The following is a 16,482-nucleotide window of genomic DNA, read 5'->3' on the forward strand; positions in this document are numbered from 1 at the left end:
AATTAAATAACCAAAATTCTTCATTAAGGTTCTGCCCCAGGCACTATGCTAAGTGTTGGGGACACAAAAATAAAGATGAAGCATTCAATAGGATGAGTTGAAAGTGCTTGCCCTCAAGAATTTTACAGTCTATCTTAATCTGATATGAATTAAACCATAAATTTAAAAAAAAACTATAGAAGAGAATAACATCTGAAAACTTTCACAATAACAGGGGAGAATTCTTAATCAATTAAGGGACAGAGAAGATCTAAGTGAAATAAAATCTTATGTATAATTATATAATTATATAATGACAAGTTTAGCCCTAGAAAAGTAATCAATTTTTTTTTCTTTGAAGAAATTTAAATTTAGGGAATATTTTACTCCTCATTTCCTTGCTTTTTAAGATTGATTCCCCATCAAGGAATGTTCTTCTTCCTTTTTTGTTAATTTTTTTTATTATAGCTTTTCATTTACAAGATATATACATGGGTAATTCTTCAGCAAGAAATCAATTTAAGTGCTTACAATGTGCCAGGTACTGTGCAAAGTGCTGTAAATACCAAAAAATGGAAGAAAAAAAAATCTTCTTGGTTCTCAAAAAAGGTACTTTCTAATAGCAAATATGTAAATAACCAGATATGTACAACATATACAGGAATAGCTGAAAAGTAATCTCAGAGGGGAAGACACTTGGGAGGGGAGATGTCTTGCAGAAGGTGGGACTTGACCTGAATCTTGAAGGAATCCTGAGAAGCCAAGAGGCAGAGTTGAGAGGGCAGAACATGGCAATCAGTGGGCCACCCTGTGCAAACACATGGAGTCAAATGATGTAAGGTCTCATTCAGTTCTTCAGTCCAGAGGTGAAAGACTAAGGGTGTGAAATACTGTAGATATTATCAGACATAGACCATGATGCATTGATTAGTTTGGGTTGACTATTTTTATTCTTGTTCTCTCTCTGTGTCTCTCTTTCACTGTCTGTCTCTCTCTGTGTCTCTTTATGTCTCTGTCTCTGTCTCTTTCCTCCCCCCCCATACACACACCTCTTTATCACATGGTAGAGAACAGAGAGATATTACAAAACAAATGTTCCCTCGTGGGAGGGCAGCATTATTTCTAGACTTAAAATTATGACAGGAATAGTAATAATGCAGATTAAATGTAAAAGTATCAGGAATATGTCTCCCTCCTCCCCAATAACTATATGTCAACCATTTATCACATATTCCTATGTAAGGGGAGATATTCTTGAGAAGACCTCTCAAAGTCTCTCAAACCACAGTGAGAAGGTTACTGCTAAGCCTTCTCATAGGACTGGTCATATTCACAGTGAAATAAGATAGGGAATCCCAGAGGTCTAATTAAAAAGTAGAAATAATTGAACAGGATCCCTTCTTTTACAAAGAAGGAATATGAGGCAAAAGATCAGACCCAGGATTGTATGTAGGCTTTGGGGCTAGTTTGGAAGTCATTTCCTAATTTTATAGAGCAGAATACTCTCACCAGCTGAGAAACTAGCAGCCCTAGACACAGCTGGCTGGTTTGGCTTTGAGACAACTCTTTCTCATTTGTAGATGATTTTTAATTTCATTTTCCTATGGGGAAGAGAGCATGGGGAGTTTTGTTTACCAGAGAGTGGGAAACCCAGATGGAGACCAGGAGAGAGGAAGAGGTGATTTTGAGGTAAATTTAAAAGAAATTGTCACAGGGCACAAAAAAATCAATAGTATCTTTGAGTTGGGTTGTTATGGAGGGAGGAGGGTGTCATCCAGCTGGGACCTGGGCATCCCCCAGTGTCCCATTAACGTTATAGCTCTGTATTTGATTATCTTGATATGATTTCTTTTTCTCTGTATTTAGGAACCAGAATGAGATATGAGTGAATAGAACCAGATGTGCACAGAATAATTTTGTCAGTCCTGGCTGAAAACAAGGGGATGTTTAACCTATAGCTAATGGAGCACATAATGGGAAACATCTGGGAAGCTTCAAATATTATCATAATAGTGATGGCACTTTAAATATACATAGTATCTTTCTTGATGGACTTCCTGCTCTGTTCTGAATTACTGAAATCAGAAATTCCTTCTGCTCTATCAGTGTCTTAACTAGAAGTACTCAGGTAAAACTCAATCAGTTTTTCCAGACTGGCTCATCTCAACTTCACAGAATGCTGTGCAGGAAGACACTGAGAAAGAGTAGAACCTGTAATCTATTTTACTTCCTCTGTCAATTGCTAATTGGAACAAATTGATCCCTCTCTTCTTAATTATTTCCCATCTTTCCTTCTTTTTCCTACATTCTCTCTATTCTCTTTTTCTTTATTTTTGACTCTTAATTTTATTCTTAATTTAATGCATACCAAAAGAAAAGAAAGAATATTTCATTGTATTCAAAATAAAACAGAAAAAATATTATATATGAAATTATGCCATATCATAATACATAAAGCTTATTTTTTATTTTATGCATGTTTTTAAGTCTTGCTTTTTAGATAAGTAGATATGTATGTGTGTGTATATATATATGTGTGTGTGTGTATACATAATTAATTCACTGGTAAAACATTAGTTTCAAAACTCTTGCTTCTCTGTGTTTCCTTCCCTAAGAGCTTCCTTCTATTCACTTCATGCATTAAAATTTTTTCAGTATGTTTTCTTTTTCTTCTTGGGAGGGCAGCATTATCTTAAGCTCTACTCTCCCTAAAACCATAAATAAAAAGGAAAATACATTCTTTATGATAAATAATTGTAGTCAAGAAAAAAAAATCCACAAATTGATCATATCCAAAAAAATGTATGTTTCATCCTATACAAGAGTACATCACACCTTCCCATCAGGAAGATAACTCATTTCATGATGAGTTCTCTGAAATCATATTTGTTCACTGAATTAATCAGAGTTCTTAAGTCTTTCAAAGTTGTTTGTCTTTAAAATATTAGTATTACTGTGTAAACTGTTCTCCTGATTTTGCTTAGTTGAGTCTATATCATTTCATATGTTTTCCTAGGTTTCAGTGGACTCGTCGCCTTTCATAATTTCTTACAGTATAATAATGTTCCACTACTTTAATTTACAATAATTTTTTCAGCATTTCCCCAAATGATAATTACTTCCTTTCTTCCGGTTCCCTTCCTTACTTCTCTTGCCTTTCTTTTCTTTTCTTTCCTTTTTCCTTTTCTTTTTCCATTTTTTTTTTTTTTTAGGCTGGGGTTAAGTGACTTGCCCAGGGTCACACAGCTAGAATGTGTTAAGTGTCTGAGATTAGATTTGAACTCAGGTCCTCCTGAATTCAAGGCTGGTGCTCTATCCACTGCGCCACCTAGCTGCCCCACTTTCTTTCTTCATTTTCAATGATTCTTATCCATTTTTCTGTCTCCTCCTTGGGATTGTGGATCTTATGGAAATGTCATTTTTAATGACTACAATCTCCCATTCCCAATTGTGAAGATTCTCATATATTCCCATGCCCCTTGGTTATCCATCTAGGACCTCTTGGCCCTAAACATCTCCCTGACTGTATCATCAGATAGATGATAAAAGCAGACTTGTTTTGTGAAAAATTTCTCCCGCCTCATAAAGTGCATGACCTTTATGTTTAAGTTACCCTACATTTAAGGAAACAAAATCAATTTTAGAAGTTTATTATGTGCCAGACATTGTGCTAAGAGGATAAAAGGAAAAACAGACAGTCTTTACCCTCGAGGAGCTTACATTCTGTTGAGTTTTAAAGACCCAGAAGTGCCACACATACACTAATGAGTTAGAAGAGTTAAACAATGTAGAGACTCTATCTTAGAGGCCTGCTGCTCACATTCATGGCTAACCCTTTTCTCCTTTCCTATCATAGCAGAACCATAGAAGCTCCCTACCCCCAAACTGAAATCATGGCAGACACACACACACACACACACACACACACACACACACACACACATACACACACACCCGTGGTGTCCTTTGCCTTGAATCCCATTGGTTTTTCCCTTTTTCTCTTCCTGAGTGACTCATTTCAAATCTTGGACCTTTTCTTGAACATGCCATTATAAAACATTCTGGATTTATACCACACTACCCATATGATATTTGTGAAAGACTCTTTTAAATCCCCCAACTGATTCAATAGACTATGGTGCATGCATTTATATTCCTTTAATTCTTTCTCTCTTCTTCTCCATCAGTTATCAAAATTCTTCAATTCTGAGGCTGAAGGAATGATTCTGAAAGTATATATTTGAATACTCTGCTGGAAAAGTGGGGTCAGTCACTAAGCATTTATTAAGTGCCTATTGAAACTGTGCTGCATTAGGATGTGGGTGCCTTCATATTTTTGTAGTCTCACTAAGTTTATTTGGTTGTAGCCCTGCTTGAAGCTGGTTAAGATAGCCCCAGAAGACACATCTTGGTTTGGGTGGATTTGTGGCTCCTGGTACTAGATTTGTCTCTTTGGGACCAGAAGTTCTTTGGAAAAGACTGTGGAAGAATAATCCCTTCTGGTGAATCATGGGCCTGTGATCAGTTTATTTTACTATGAGAGATGGACTGAAAATTAAGGAGGAGGCAGAAGTTAATTAGCAGTATGATTTATTAAAAGCTAATGAATGCTTTCTGCTCCCAGACAGCAATTATATCAAAATGCATTTTTTCTCGGTGTCTAACTTGATCATGCCTAAATGCCCATTATTTCATGTTCACCTTGGGATTTCCAGGGGAGTGCAAACAGGTATAAAATTTCTCAAAATATGACAGCAGCTCTGAAAGCTTTAATAGGAGAAGTGTGAAAAACAAGTTAAACAAAATCCACAGCACATCTTGAATCAAGTGTAGCAAGAGAATCAGTAATGAACAGAACCTTGTACTTGGGTTAATAAATCTTGAGTTCAAATCCTGATCAGGCACTTACTAGTTGAATGTCTTTGGCCAAATTAAATTCTCTCTCGGGCTCAGTTTCCTCATTTATAAAATGGGAATATTAACATCACTTAGCTCATAGTTTTGTAGTGAGGCTTGAATGAGATAACAATGTGCAAGATCCTTTGCAAGCCTTAAATACTGTATGAATATTAAATGTTATTATTTTGTCTATATGGCCATCTAGACTGAGTATTCTTTACTTTAATTAGTTATTTTGTTTTTCCAAATACATGCAAAGATAGTTTTCAACATTCACCTTTGTAAAATCTTGTGTTCCATCTCCTTCCCTGCTCCTCAAAGCATGCTATGTAGGTTAAATATATACAATCCTTCTAGGAATATTTTCATATTAGTCATGTTGTGCAGGAAAAAATTTGATCAAAACGGTAAAAAAACATGAGAAAGAAAAAATAAGCAAGCAAAAACAACAAAAGGTGAAAATGCTATGCTTTTATCCATATTCAGTCTTCATAGTTCTCTAGATGCTTGCTGTCTTGCTGAAGGGGAAGGAGGGCAAAGAGGGAGAAAAATCTAGAATACAAGGGTTTGTGAAAGTGAATGTTGAAAACGTTCTTTGCATGTATTTGAAAAAATAAAATACCTTTAAAATAAAATTTTAAAACTATATGTTTCAGATGAGGTGCTAGTATAGATTGATATTGAAGATGAGATCATAGGTTTGGATTGGAACAAATACATATTGTGTATATCAGCCTGTAGGTCTATACTGGAAATTTCCAAGGACAGGAGAATATTGGGGAGATTCACTTTACATCCCTCTCAGTACAATTACTTAATAATGTTTATAATTTCCTCCAAATTTGTGATCCCAGGGGTCAAAGTGAAAGAAGCCTAGCACAGATGTGACAAAAAACTGAATTTAATTTAGTCAATCAATAATCATTTATTCATTAAGTCCCTATTTAATAGGCAAAATCTGCTTTGGTTCCTGGAAATACAAAGACAAAAATGATACAGTCTTTGACTTTAAGGATCTAACATTATATTAGAAAAGTTTATATTTCCTAAGGTTCTAAGACATGTTTTAAAAATCTGATTTGCCAAGTTGCCAGGCATATATTTCAATGTATTATAGTCCATATTGTTGCTACATCACAATCAAAGGCAAGAGAATCCTGGGATGATTCTAAGGGTCTTCCGTCCTGCCTCTGCTTCCTCTAAGGGAGTATGGAGACACATGGATTCAGCTATCTAAGCACACTTTTTTGTAGCTGCAGGGTCTTAAAGGGAAGTCTGCTGGGTAGGATTTGTGAGGATGAATGAATGAGTGAAAAATAATTTATTAATGATGTTATATGTCCTGAATAGTATAATAAATGCTGGGGAATACAAATTGAAGACTTTTTTTTACTCTTAGGGAGCTAACATTCTAACCAGAAGAGATAATGCAAGATGGGAGGATTCAGCTGAAGGGTAGCTAGCAAGAACCCAAAGTCCTTAAGATGTATGGATCAAAGTGTCTCTCCTACAGAATAAGAAAGCATAAAAGTGACTCCTACCCTGAAGAATAGGGAAATCAGGAAATTCCAAATATTTGTTCCACTCAACCTTAGGAATGGAGCAGGGATTTAGGATTTCCTCCAACAATAGTGGAGATAAGGGAACAATACCTGGAAAAGGCCAAGGGGAAAGTATCCAGGGATTTGGAAAATGGAAGGGAGCTTCTCTTGGAGCAACTAGAACTCATCGGCCACCTCCTATTGTGACTTGTGGCAGGGAAGAGACCAGGAGGTTCCCATTTGGTAGCTTTTCTAACTGGGAACCTCCCAATTCTGCCAACAGGATGTGAGGGGAAGGAGAGTACTGTCAGTAGATGCATATATATACACACAACTTGTTCCTGCCTTTCTATGCTTTAAATTCCTGGTTGTGTAAAGGCATCATGGTAGAGTTTAAAAATTGCTTGACTTGGAATACAAGAGGTATAAGTCAAGCAGCTTATAGATGTTCAAGGGCTATATTAATATGAACCAGTATCAGTTCAAGTCACCAAGTATTTATGAAGCCCAGATCCGTATCTAGCACCATGACACATACAAGAGAAGGCTCATCTTCAGAGAGCAATGGAAGGTAACATATATTTGGTTGTTTTTTATAAATTTTGCATCACAAAAAAACAGAGGAATTTCTGTGTCCTAAAGCTGCTGAATGAAGTCTTCATGAAGGAATTAAGGTTTGGGCTTTGAAGAATGACCAAGATTTTCATAGTCCAAGAGGAATGAAGATGTTATATTCTACGTAGGAAGATAAGAATGAGTAAAGTGGGAAGTGGAAATCAGCTTCACTTAGCGCTCACTCAGGAGACAGACCTGGCTAGAGGCTGTCTCTTAAAGGTGAGTGTTAGGTAAAGAAAGTTATTAAACTAGAATGGGTCATAATTTGTGTGGAGTTTGAGCTTAATCTAATAGGTGATAGACAATTATGGTAGGCTTTCAAGTAAGAGTGTGACATGGTAAATATTAATTTCACAATGGCAGTCTTCAGAAGAGACTAAATACAGGGAGAGTTATGAATAGATCTAAAAAAGAATGTGTGGGGGGTGTAGATTTTAGTTGTGCCTCAACTGTGAGGTGCTGATTGGTTCCTATCTCTGTGCTGCAAGCATGGAGAGAGCCTGATTGATTTTCACCATCATGATAATGAATATTCCCCCAGTTAGCATGAAAGTGGGCCAAAAGAGCCACTTGAATAAGGTCTGGGGAGTATAGATTCTCCTGAGTAGAACACTCCTCTCAATCTCCTCCGGGTCTGAGTAGCAGGGAAAAGTCTGATGCTCTTTGAATCTGCCCCTGATGGTCTCCACATCTATCCTGGCTTCTTGATAGTCCTCCAAGCTCTCAGGAATATAAGAACACTGTAGAAGAGAATGAGAGAATCTACACTGATGTAAAACAGTTGGGAACAGAAAGACTCCCACCCATAGCTCCCAATAATGGAAGGGGAGGGACACTGTGTATAAGGAGACATAGACAGGTAAACAAGAAGGAATAGGATCACCACCGTGTCAGCTGGATGAAACCCTGTAGAAAAGCTCAGAAAATGAATATTCACCCTACACTTCATCCTCTGTTGGAAGCTTTTCTTCATCCTTTCACTGCTATTACTAGCTACTTCATATTTCTACTCATATAATCACCTTGTATTTATTTTAGATACACATTTTTTTCTGTGTGTACTTATATATGCACACATTCTTTCCTTCAAGAGAATATAAGGTCCTTAAAGACAGGGATTGTTTCAACTGGGGTCTTTCTGTCTTCAGTGCCTTGGTTCTGAGTAAATGCTTAATATATGCTTCTTGATTAATTGACTGAGGAGTCAGCCTACATCCCTTTTAGTTTGGCCTCAGAGTAACTGGGCTCATCCTGTTGGGTCTGAGTATTCAAAGCTATAAGAAGGAATTATTGTGCCTGGGCAAAATTTATTTGAGGAACTGGGAGGAAGGAGCATTATGTTAATAGTAATATTGAGCTTATTCTGACCATGAAAGAGGTCACAATGGATTGGGAGATCTTTTGTGTCCAATTCCCTAAAAGACTCAGTTTTCTCAACTGTAAAATGGTGATAATAATACCTTTACTACCTGTCTCACAGGATTGTAAACCTTTATATGCCATAGAAATGTGAACTCATGCTATCATATGTCAGCAAGTATTTATGAAGCCCTTACTCTTGTTAACCACTGCAGACCCTACATGAGAAGCCAAGGTCCTCATCCTGCCTTACAAAATAGGTAAAGTCCACTCCTTCCCTCTGGAACTTTCTCCTATAGAATAGGACTGTTTCTGTCTCTGTCTCTTTTTGCCTCTGTCTGTCTGTCTCTGTGTCCCTTCCTCCCTCTCTCTTCTTTGACTCAGTCTTTTCTCAGCCTTTGTCTCAATCTCTGTCTCTCTGTTTTTCCTTCTCCCGCTAGGATTTTTGTCAAGTTGAATTTATAATTGTGTAAGAGAGGGGCTTAATAAATCTAGGGAGCCATTATACCAAGAACCTTTAACCTTAAAATCTACAGATCTAAAAGAAGTCCCATAGGGAGATTTCAGATTTGTCTATGAACTTGGATAGGAAAAAATTACATCTTTATTTCAGTATAATTGGTTCCTTTGGATCTTTTGGTAAATCTCATGGATTTTACAGTATGCATTTAAAAACATTGTGGAATTGTTTCTATAAGTTTCACTGATTGTTGAAGGGGTCCATGACAGAAAAAATCATTAAGAACCCCTGAATACTATATGTCTCTGCCTAAAGTTGCCCTGAACCCTTTACAAGGCAGTTAATCCTGTATAATAAGGATTGATGGTAAGGATGTTATGTATTATTATGTAGGTGTCTAGCATCTGCCAGTCCCAGAGTACTATGGGAAGTCAAAGCTAAAGTTTCCCTGGATCATTCCTTCTGACATGCCTTCGCACCTCATTGCATTAAAGCCCCACCCTCATCTCTAGCTTTCTTGGAGAGAATAGGGAGGCTCAGGAGTCCCCAGTCCACATGAACAGGGAACACGTAAGAAGGGCCTGACCAGGAAGGTATAAATCTCTCTCTCCTGTGCTTCTGCTCTTTGCTGCAGAACCCTTTTGGCTAGTCCCTGAGGACAGCCTCCACACCTGTCTGCCCATTCCACAAATTAGTGAATGCCGAACAAGCAGCTGGACCAAATGGGCAGCTGTCTGGCAGAGGCAAACAGTAAGGGGGACTTATCAAATCACCCCATTTGAAACCTCTTATTAGAGCTGTAATTGGCTACAATGCATGAATAGGAGGTAGCACCATGATCAGCTGGAAACTGTAACTACTTCCCGTTGAGGGCCAGCCAGAAGTTTGTCTTGACACACAGCTGATAGCTTATTAAGGGGAAATCGTGGGAATCCATGCTCATTCTCACCTTCATTGCCAGAATGAGTCTGCAATGATGCCTGCTTTTCCTTCTCGACCTCCCCCTCCCAGCTCAATTGATTGGAACTATTGCATGAATAAGGTCTAGAAGTAAATCGGTTATCCTGATATTCCCAGGATTTCTCCCCAATGCCCATGCTAAGTCACATCAGTCATCTCTCCTACTTGCCCAGAATTAATGATTTCATGCTCTTGGCTTGTGGATTCAAGGCTCTTTTGAAAATTACATAAGAGATAAGTGCTAACAGCATGGTATTGGTGAGGCACACAATCATGGAAGTTTTTCATCCTTATGTAGGCTCCCAGAAAAAATAAAAGGATATAACTTTTTGGCTCTTAATTCAGGATTTCTATGTCCAGTTTTGATGATTTTCTGTGGAGAAGGAGGAGGACTTAGGGGTCATCTCATGCAACTTCCTCATTTCACAAATAAGGAAATGCCTATTTCATAAATAAGTTTAGAAGGGTTAAATGACTTATGAAGGGTCATACAGGATTTTAACGTAAGTGCCCTCACTCCAGAGTGACAGTTCCTTCTACTCTTTAATGTTCAAATCATGATCTGAATAGCTTCCTGGGTTGTCCTTTGTTTTCTCTGGGAGGCAATATGATACATTTATCATCTATTATGTAGATATATCTATCTATCATCTATCTATCTATCTATCTATCTATCTATCTATCTATCTATCTATCTATCTTTATCTATCTCTATCTCCATCATCTATATCTATGTCACATTTTCTACACCAACTTTCTTGCTGGTACCTGGCGATTTTTTTCTTTTGTTTCCTCTGTGTGGTACAGAATGGCACTCTTCCCAGTGGCAGACACATTGACCCACAAACATGGGTACTGGGGGACTTTCTTGCCATCCAGCTTCTCATGGTCCCGTATGTCTGCTTCAATCAGGTGACAACTGGATATCTTGGTCCATACACTGTGAAAAATACATAAGCACACAATAATAAGAGTAGTGCCATACTTTGGTGGCCACTGACACTATACCACAATTGACTCCCTTAGTTTTCCCAACTACTCTCAGCTACCACCAGGTAGGAATTAAAGTGGACTTCCCAAGAAAACCCTGATAGACCTATGCCATATCTTTTCCCTGTTCCTTGTGAAGTATCCTTTAAATTATATAGAAGGGAAAAGCAGTTAGGTGGCATCCAATGATTGATGTTAAGCAGAGAGAAAAATAAAAATATCAAAGGAGGGGAAAGGAATTTTGAGGTCTACATTATGAGTGTCACTTCAGAGATGAGGAAACTGAGCCCCAGTAGGGGAAATGGCTAAGTCAAAATCACAGAGCTAATTAATAACAGAACTTGAACCTTGGGGTTTTATTACGAGAAAGCTCAAAGAATGGATGTCTGTTAAGATTCCCAATTCAACTTAGTATACAGAAAATGCCCTAGAAAGAATTCCAATTTCATGTCAAGTAAATAAGGATGTTGGGGCTACGTGAGTCTCTGTTTTAGCCTTTATAATATTTAAGAAAGAAGATACAGCTGTTTCCTTCTCCTGGTGCTGGCACTCAGAGCATAGAGACCATAGACTACTGATCCAAAAAGCATCAGACAGCCTCATCTCACTTTCCTCAGCCCTTATGTTGGAAAGGGTGTTAGAAGGCAAACAGGAATGCCTTCCAGACAAGGTGACCAGGATGGTAATGGGATCTGGCCATCATGTAATTTGAAGCATAACTGAGATGACTTGCAGGAGAGAATCTGGGATGGGGATACTATCTCTGGCTGGGTCAATAAGTTCAATTTAAGAGGCAGCTCAATATGGAAAAACACATCATAGTTGTTGTTCTCAAAGAGGATCAATGAAGTCAAGAAGGTGATGTCTTGACTTCAGAGTGAATTGCATTTAAGTGAGGTGAAGTTGTGCAAAGTCATCAGCCTCACTCTCTCTTCTAGAGTCATCTGAGTCCAGTGTCAAGACAAGGGTCAGGATGAATGGAAATGATAACCTTGGGGTTGCAGTGGCTTTTTTAAACTAAGATTTTTCCCAGGTCTCAGTTCGTTTGAGGCAACACCAATTAGGTAGTTAAAGGCTAGGTAAAAATTAAGGCAAAGGGTTAGCCTAATTTTGCCTTCACAAAAGAATCATTCTTGGAGGGGAAGACCCCAAAGTTTCTGATCAATACAAAAACAATTATTATTTATAGTCTGAATCATCAAAACCCAAATAATGAGGAAATAAGGCTTAGGTTGGGATCTATTATTGGTCAAACAGTGAGAGCCAGAGCAAATTGATTTTAAAGGCATAGTCAAATAGCTCCATTTGAATCCCAAATGACTTTGTCAAAGCCTGGCTTTCCAGAATCTTATTTCAAAAAATCACAAATGCAATTTTTAAGCAAAAACATGATTAAATACGTAAGTAGGGAAGAAAAAAAATCTAGCTTCCTAACTCTGAGATACTTTGTAAAATATAAGTGATCAAAATTTATATTCTTTACATATATGCATATACATATATATGCCTATATTTATTTTTTTCTATATTTATATTCTTCTATATTCACAGTTATAGGTGTCTATAAACAGAATGGTTCCATACAACAGTAATATTCTTCCCATTATGAGAAGTTTTCAGAGGCTAAATAGACATCTGTCAGGAATATTGTCAAAAAGATTTCTGCAGAGTGGAATGTTGCAAAAATGACCTTTCAGGTCCTTTTCAAATCTGAAGTGCTATGATCAAGATCAGTTATCAGCCATCATCATAAACCATGTTCTACTAGGACAGTTGACAAGAACAAGACCACTTTAATGCTTTCAGAAATGATTAATCCCATTTTACAGTAAAAATGTCTTTAAAAAAGATAATTGTAAAATGAAAAGTAATTGAAAAGAAAATTTTGTTAATAGTAGCCAAAAAAAGGATTGAGGGCTTAAATAGATATGCTTGGAATAAATTTGGGGCAGTGTGAAGCAGTGTAAAGATTTGAATCTTAACTTTGCTGCTTCCTTCTTGAATGGCAACTTATTTAACCACTTTGAGCCATAGATTTCTCATTTATAAAATGAAATAGTTGAACTAGATGGTCTCTGATGTCCCTTTAGTTATAATTCTATGCTTTTGAGAAACACTGATATGTTTCAATATAGAATATTTCATTCCCTTTAATTTTTGCAGACTTAAACTCTCCCAGAACATTTATTAAAAGAGAAATAAAAGAAAGAGAGATAGAAGGGAGGAACAATGGTCAGGGATGCTAGATTCTACTTGATTGGTATAGAGGAAGTAGAAAGGGAAGGCTTATTATTATTAGTCCATTTGTTTGATGCTTTCTATGCTCCACATAAACCTGACTCCATCTTATCCCACTTTATAATGCCCCTTCTCCACTGAGTAGAGAAAGGAAAGGCAAAGTTTACAAGGTATATGGATTCCCAGACTGGGAAACAATGGAAGGGAAAGGAATATTGGGTACCTCTTGTGGTATAAAGGCAGCACAGTTGTCCCCAGGATGTAGTAGGTGATGGCAGAACACACCACCATGAGTGCGCCCAGACACAGGGCACGAGTCTCTCCTCGTATCTGTGCTGTCACCAGATTTTTTCCCATCTTGACTCTGAGAAACAGTCTGGCCAGTCCTGGGGTTAGACAGTCAAACAAGGAAATCCTAGATCAGCATTCACAGTGATAGCATAAGCTTTCTGCTGCTCAGGCAACTATAAGACTATAAATTACTGCCTCCTTCTAAATTGAACCTATTGACTCAACTAGAGATAGTATCCCCATCCCAGTCTTCTCCTTAAGTAAACAGAGAATATTGGTACCCATGAAACAACAGCTCTGTGATTTTACACATAGTTGATTAGAGAATCCAGAATCAGAAGGGACTTTAGAGACCAAATATAACCCAACCATTTCATGTTCCAAATGAGGCAACCAAGTTTCACAGAGATTGAATGACTTGTCCAAGGTTATATGGTTAATAAGAAAAGTTATGCTTTAAATTTTCTGTATGTCTATATACAATATATTATATATACACAAATACACACATATATGTGTACATATATAGAGAGAGATACATGTGTGTGAATGTGTATGAATTTTTGTGTATGTTTATAAATATACATATGTATATACACATATATGCATATATATGTAAAGTATGTATATTTAATTGGTTGAAACTTAAAACTGTATAACTTTGGAGATACCCTGTGTATGTATCTAGCATTTTATACCACATGAAGATTTACATAATACTTTGTAAATATTATTATCCTCAAGACAATCCTGGGAAGTAGGTGATGTTATTATATCCATTTTACAGATGAGAAGACTGGAAGTAGACAGATGGCAGGTTATTTCCTCTGGATCAGACAACAAACATGTCTGAGGCCAAATTTGAATTTCCTGACTTTGGATAAAGTGCTCTTACACTGTGCCACCTAACTATCTCTACTCCAAATCCAATACTCTTACCATTGAACCATACATGAAAGACATTAATCCATTTACCCTCATTATTCCATTGCCAGTAGCTAATTTATTTAATAACTAGTTATTTTCGCTCAGAAACCAGAGTCTTAATGGAATAGGGCAGCAGATAAGTTAATTCTGAGAGAAGAGACATATTTGGAAAAGTCAACAAGCATGAACAGGAGGCAGTGGCAGACATAGGAAGGGCATCAGAATTGCAGAGGGGGTGAGATGGTCAGGCAGCTAGGGATCAACATTCAATCAATAGAGTGAAGTTGGAAGTAATTCCTGAAGGGGAAATGAGAAAGTTTGAAAAGGAAAATGGATTTTAATGTCAGATTTTAAAGACATTTAACACTTCTGGGATTCTCTTCAGATAGAGGAGTTTGTTAAATAGTTGAGATTAAACACTAATAAAAATAGCCTTCAAATATAAGTTCTGCTTCCCAGTATGACTCCAGCGACTCTACTGGGAGGCACTTGGTCTTGATATCTAAATCTATGTCATTCATTTAATAGCAACCAGTGACTAGTATGATATAGTAGAAAGATTCCTTGGAGCAGAGGACCTACCTGCATGACCTTGGGCAGTCAGTCACCTAACCTCCCTGGGCTTCAGTTTCCTCACCTGTCAAGTGAAGGGGTTGGACTAAATTACCTTACTTCCAACTCTAAATCTGTGAAGCACTATGGAAGAGATACAATGAAAATTAAGTCACGGCATTTATAATCTAAGTGAAATGATATATGTAACAAATATTCAGTACTATATAAAAGTTCACAATAACTAACATAGAATACATAATAATAATATAAGTACAAACAGAAGTCAGAGATAAAAATCATTTCTTAGTGGGATGGCAGACATCCAGGAAACCTTTCTGGAGGAGGTGTAATTTGAAAGATGGGATAAGTTTCTTTTCTAGAATTCCTTTACTGTATGGGCTAAAGATGGTATAAATTTGTTCATAACCAGAGACGTAAGTAGCAAGACTGCACACCAGCTCTAGGATGGATGCCCTCCACTGTGACTCCCTTGGGCAAATATAATTCCTTTATGGGGGTGGAGGTAAAAGGAAGGTGTTGTACAAAGAAAAAAGTGCTAAGGGGAAAACCTCTGACTTCTCTTGTTAATATCTACCTGATACTCATTATTAATTTTCACCCTTACTAGTATGGGGTCTCTTTTTGCCCCTCTCTTTTTCTCTTCGACATCTTCTATGAACTTCTGGGACCCTGAGCCCCCAATTCTGAGGGACAGGGTACTGAGTGTTCCAAGTGAGACATCCTCTTTCTAAATTCTACATCATCCCCAATATCCTGATGATAAATATGGTTGTGATGGGACCTAAGTAACACAGCTATCACTGCCTCTGGATATATGGCTCAGAGAGGAAATTAATTTGTTTTTTTTTAACTCTGATCTCCCCACCCATCCACATCTGATGCCTTCTACCCAATCAATACTCTGCTACACATCTCCAAAGCTTCTGTCTCCTACCCCCTCAAAATCCCCTAATTATCCTTGAAGAAACAATTTTTTGAGACAGGCTTTAGAAAGTGCTCTCTGAAAGGTACTCACAGTCTCTACTGGCTCCTGAATTTGTCTTCACCTTTGAGAACAACTTCTTTTCTGAAGGCCCGATGGAGCCAGGAAGTTTTCCATTCCCCCACCCCCACGCCTGCCCCAAGGAAGCAGCCTGAGCTACAGCAGGAAGCTTTTTTTACAGGGCTCCTCCAGCTGTGGTTCGCCCTGTGCTCCCCAACCCTCAAGCAGTCTCTGTGCCCATACATGGTAAGGTATGAGACCCAGCATCCCTCAGGGATATGGACTTCAGAAGAGCAGGTACCCACAGAATAGAGATCAACCAATGCCTGTGGATGTTTTTAAAAATTTTCCAAAGTCTAGGGGGAAATCCAAACTAATTTTTTAAGTTTGGGGGGGGGGAAGAAATGAAACTGTGCTGTTAGAATCCTTTTGACAGAAGAAGAGGGAATAAGGGTGTATAGTTCACTTTGAAATACATCCTCTTCTTCATTTCTCTCTGGGACAAGATGGGCAGTAATCCAGAGGGAAAAATCCAGGAATAGAATCAAGTACTTGGGGGCTTCTTGGAGGGACTGTCCTAGCAACCTGGAGTTGGGGGTGGAGGATATCTGCCTGCAGGGATGCTCCCTGCCCTTCCAAATACTAGTTGGTTACAAAAAATCACT

General features: G+C 37.8%; 1 protein-coding gene across 4 annotated transcripts; it reads right to left on the minus strand.

Annotated features, from left to right (window-relative positions):
* Positions 1–580: 580 nt before the first annotated feature.
* On the minus strand, positions 581–16,039 carry KCNMB1 (potassium calcium-activated channel subfamily M regulatory beta subunit 1). 4 transcript variants are annotated; one of them, XM_074292044.1, is made up of 5 exons: positions 15,851–15,990; positions 14,842–14,955; positions 13,265–13,427; positions 10,582–10,753; positions 581–787 (listed from the first exon to the last, which is right to left on the minus strand). In XM_074292044.1, the coding sequence occupies exons 3-5, from the start codon at positions 13,396–13,398 to the stop codon at positions 596–598; spliced, it is 498 nt and encodes a 165-aa protein (XP_074148145.1). In that variant the 5' UTR covers positions 13,399–13,427; positions 14,842–14,955; positions 15,851–15,990; the 3' UTR covers positions 581–595. The 4 variants fall into 4 exon arrangements, with proteins under 4 accessions (XP_074148145.1, XP_074148142.1, XP_074148143.1 ...); XM_074292041.1 differs by lacking the exon at positions 581–787 and adding an exon at positions 5,766–7,774 and having other exon boundaries at positions 15,851–15,989; XM_074292042.1 differs by lacking the exon at positions 581–787 and adding an exon at positions 5,766–7,774 and having other exon boundaries at positions 14,842–14,896; positions 15,851–15,985.
* Positions 16,040–16,482: the final 443 nt, after the last annotated feature.

This window comes from Sminthopsis crassicaudata, chromosome 2, assembly GCF_048593235.1.
Source record: "Sminthopsis crassicaudata isolate SCR6 chromosome 2, ASM4859323v1, whole genome shotgun sequence".
Taxonomy (NCBI): domain Eukaryota; kingdom Metazoa; phylum Chordata; class Mammalia; order Dasyuromorphia; family Dasyuridae; genus Sminthopsis; species Sminthopsis crassicaudata.

Bases quoted from the DNA above. Each gene is read 5' to 3' on its own strand.
- KCNMB1 (XM_074292043.1), bottom strand. From the start codon at position 13,398: ATGGGAAAAAATCTGGTGACAGCACAGATACGAGGAGAGACTCGTGCC. The intron at 10,754-13,264 runs GTACCCAATATT...TATTTTTCACAG, and splicing joins CTGCCTTTATACCACAAGAG to TGTATGGACCAAGATATCCA. The intron at 7,775-10,581 runs GTACCAGCAAGA...TCTCTTCTACAG, and splicing joins CAAAAGAAAAAAATCGCCAG to TGTTCTTATATTCCTGAGAG.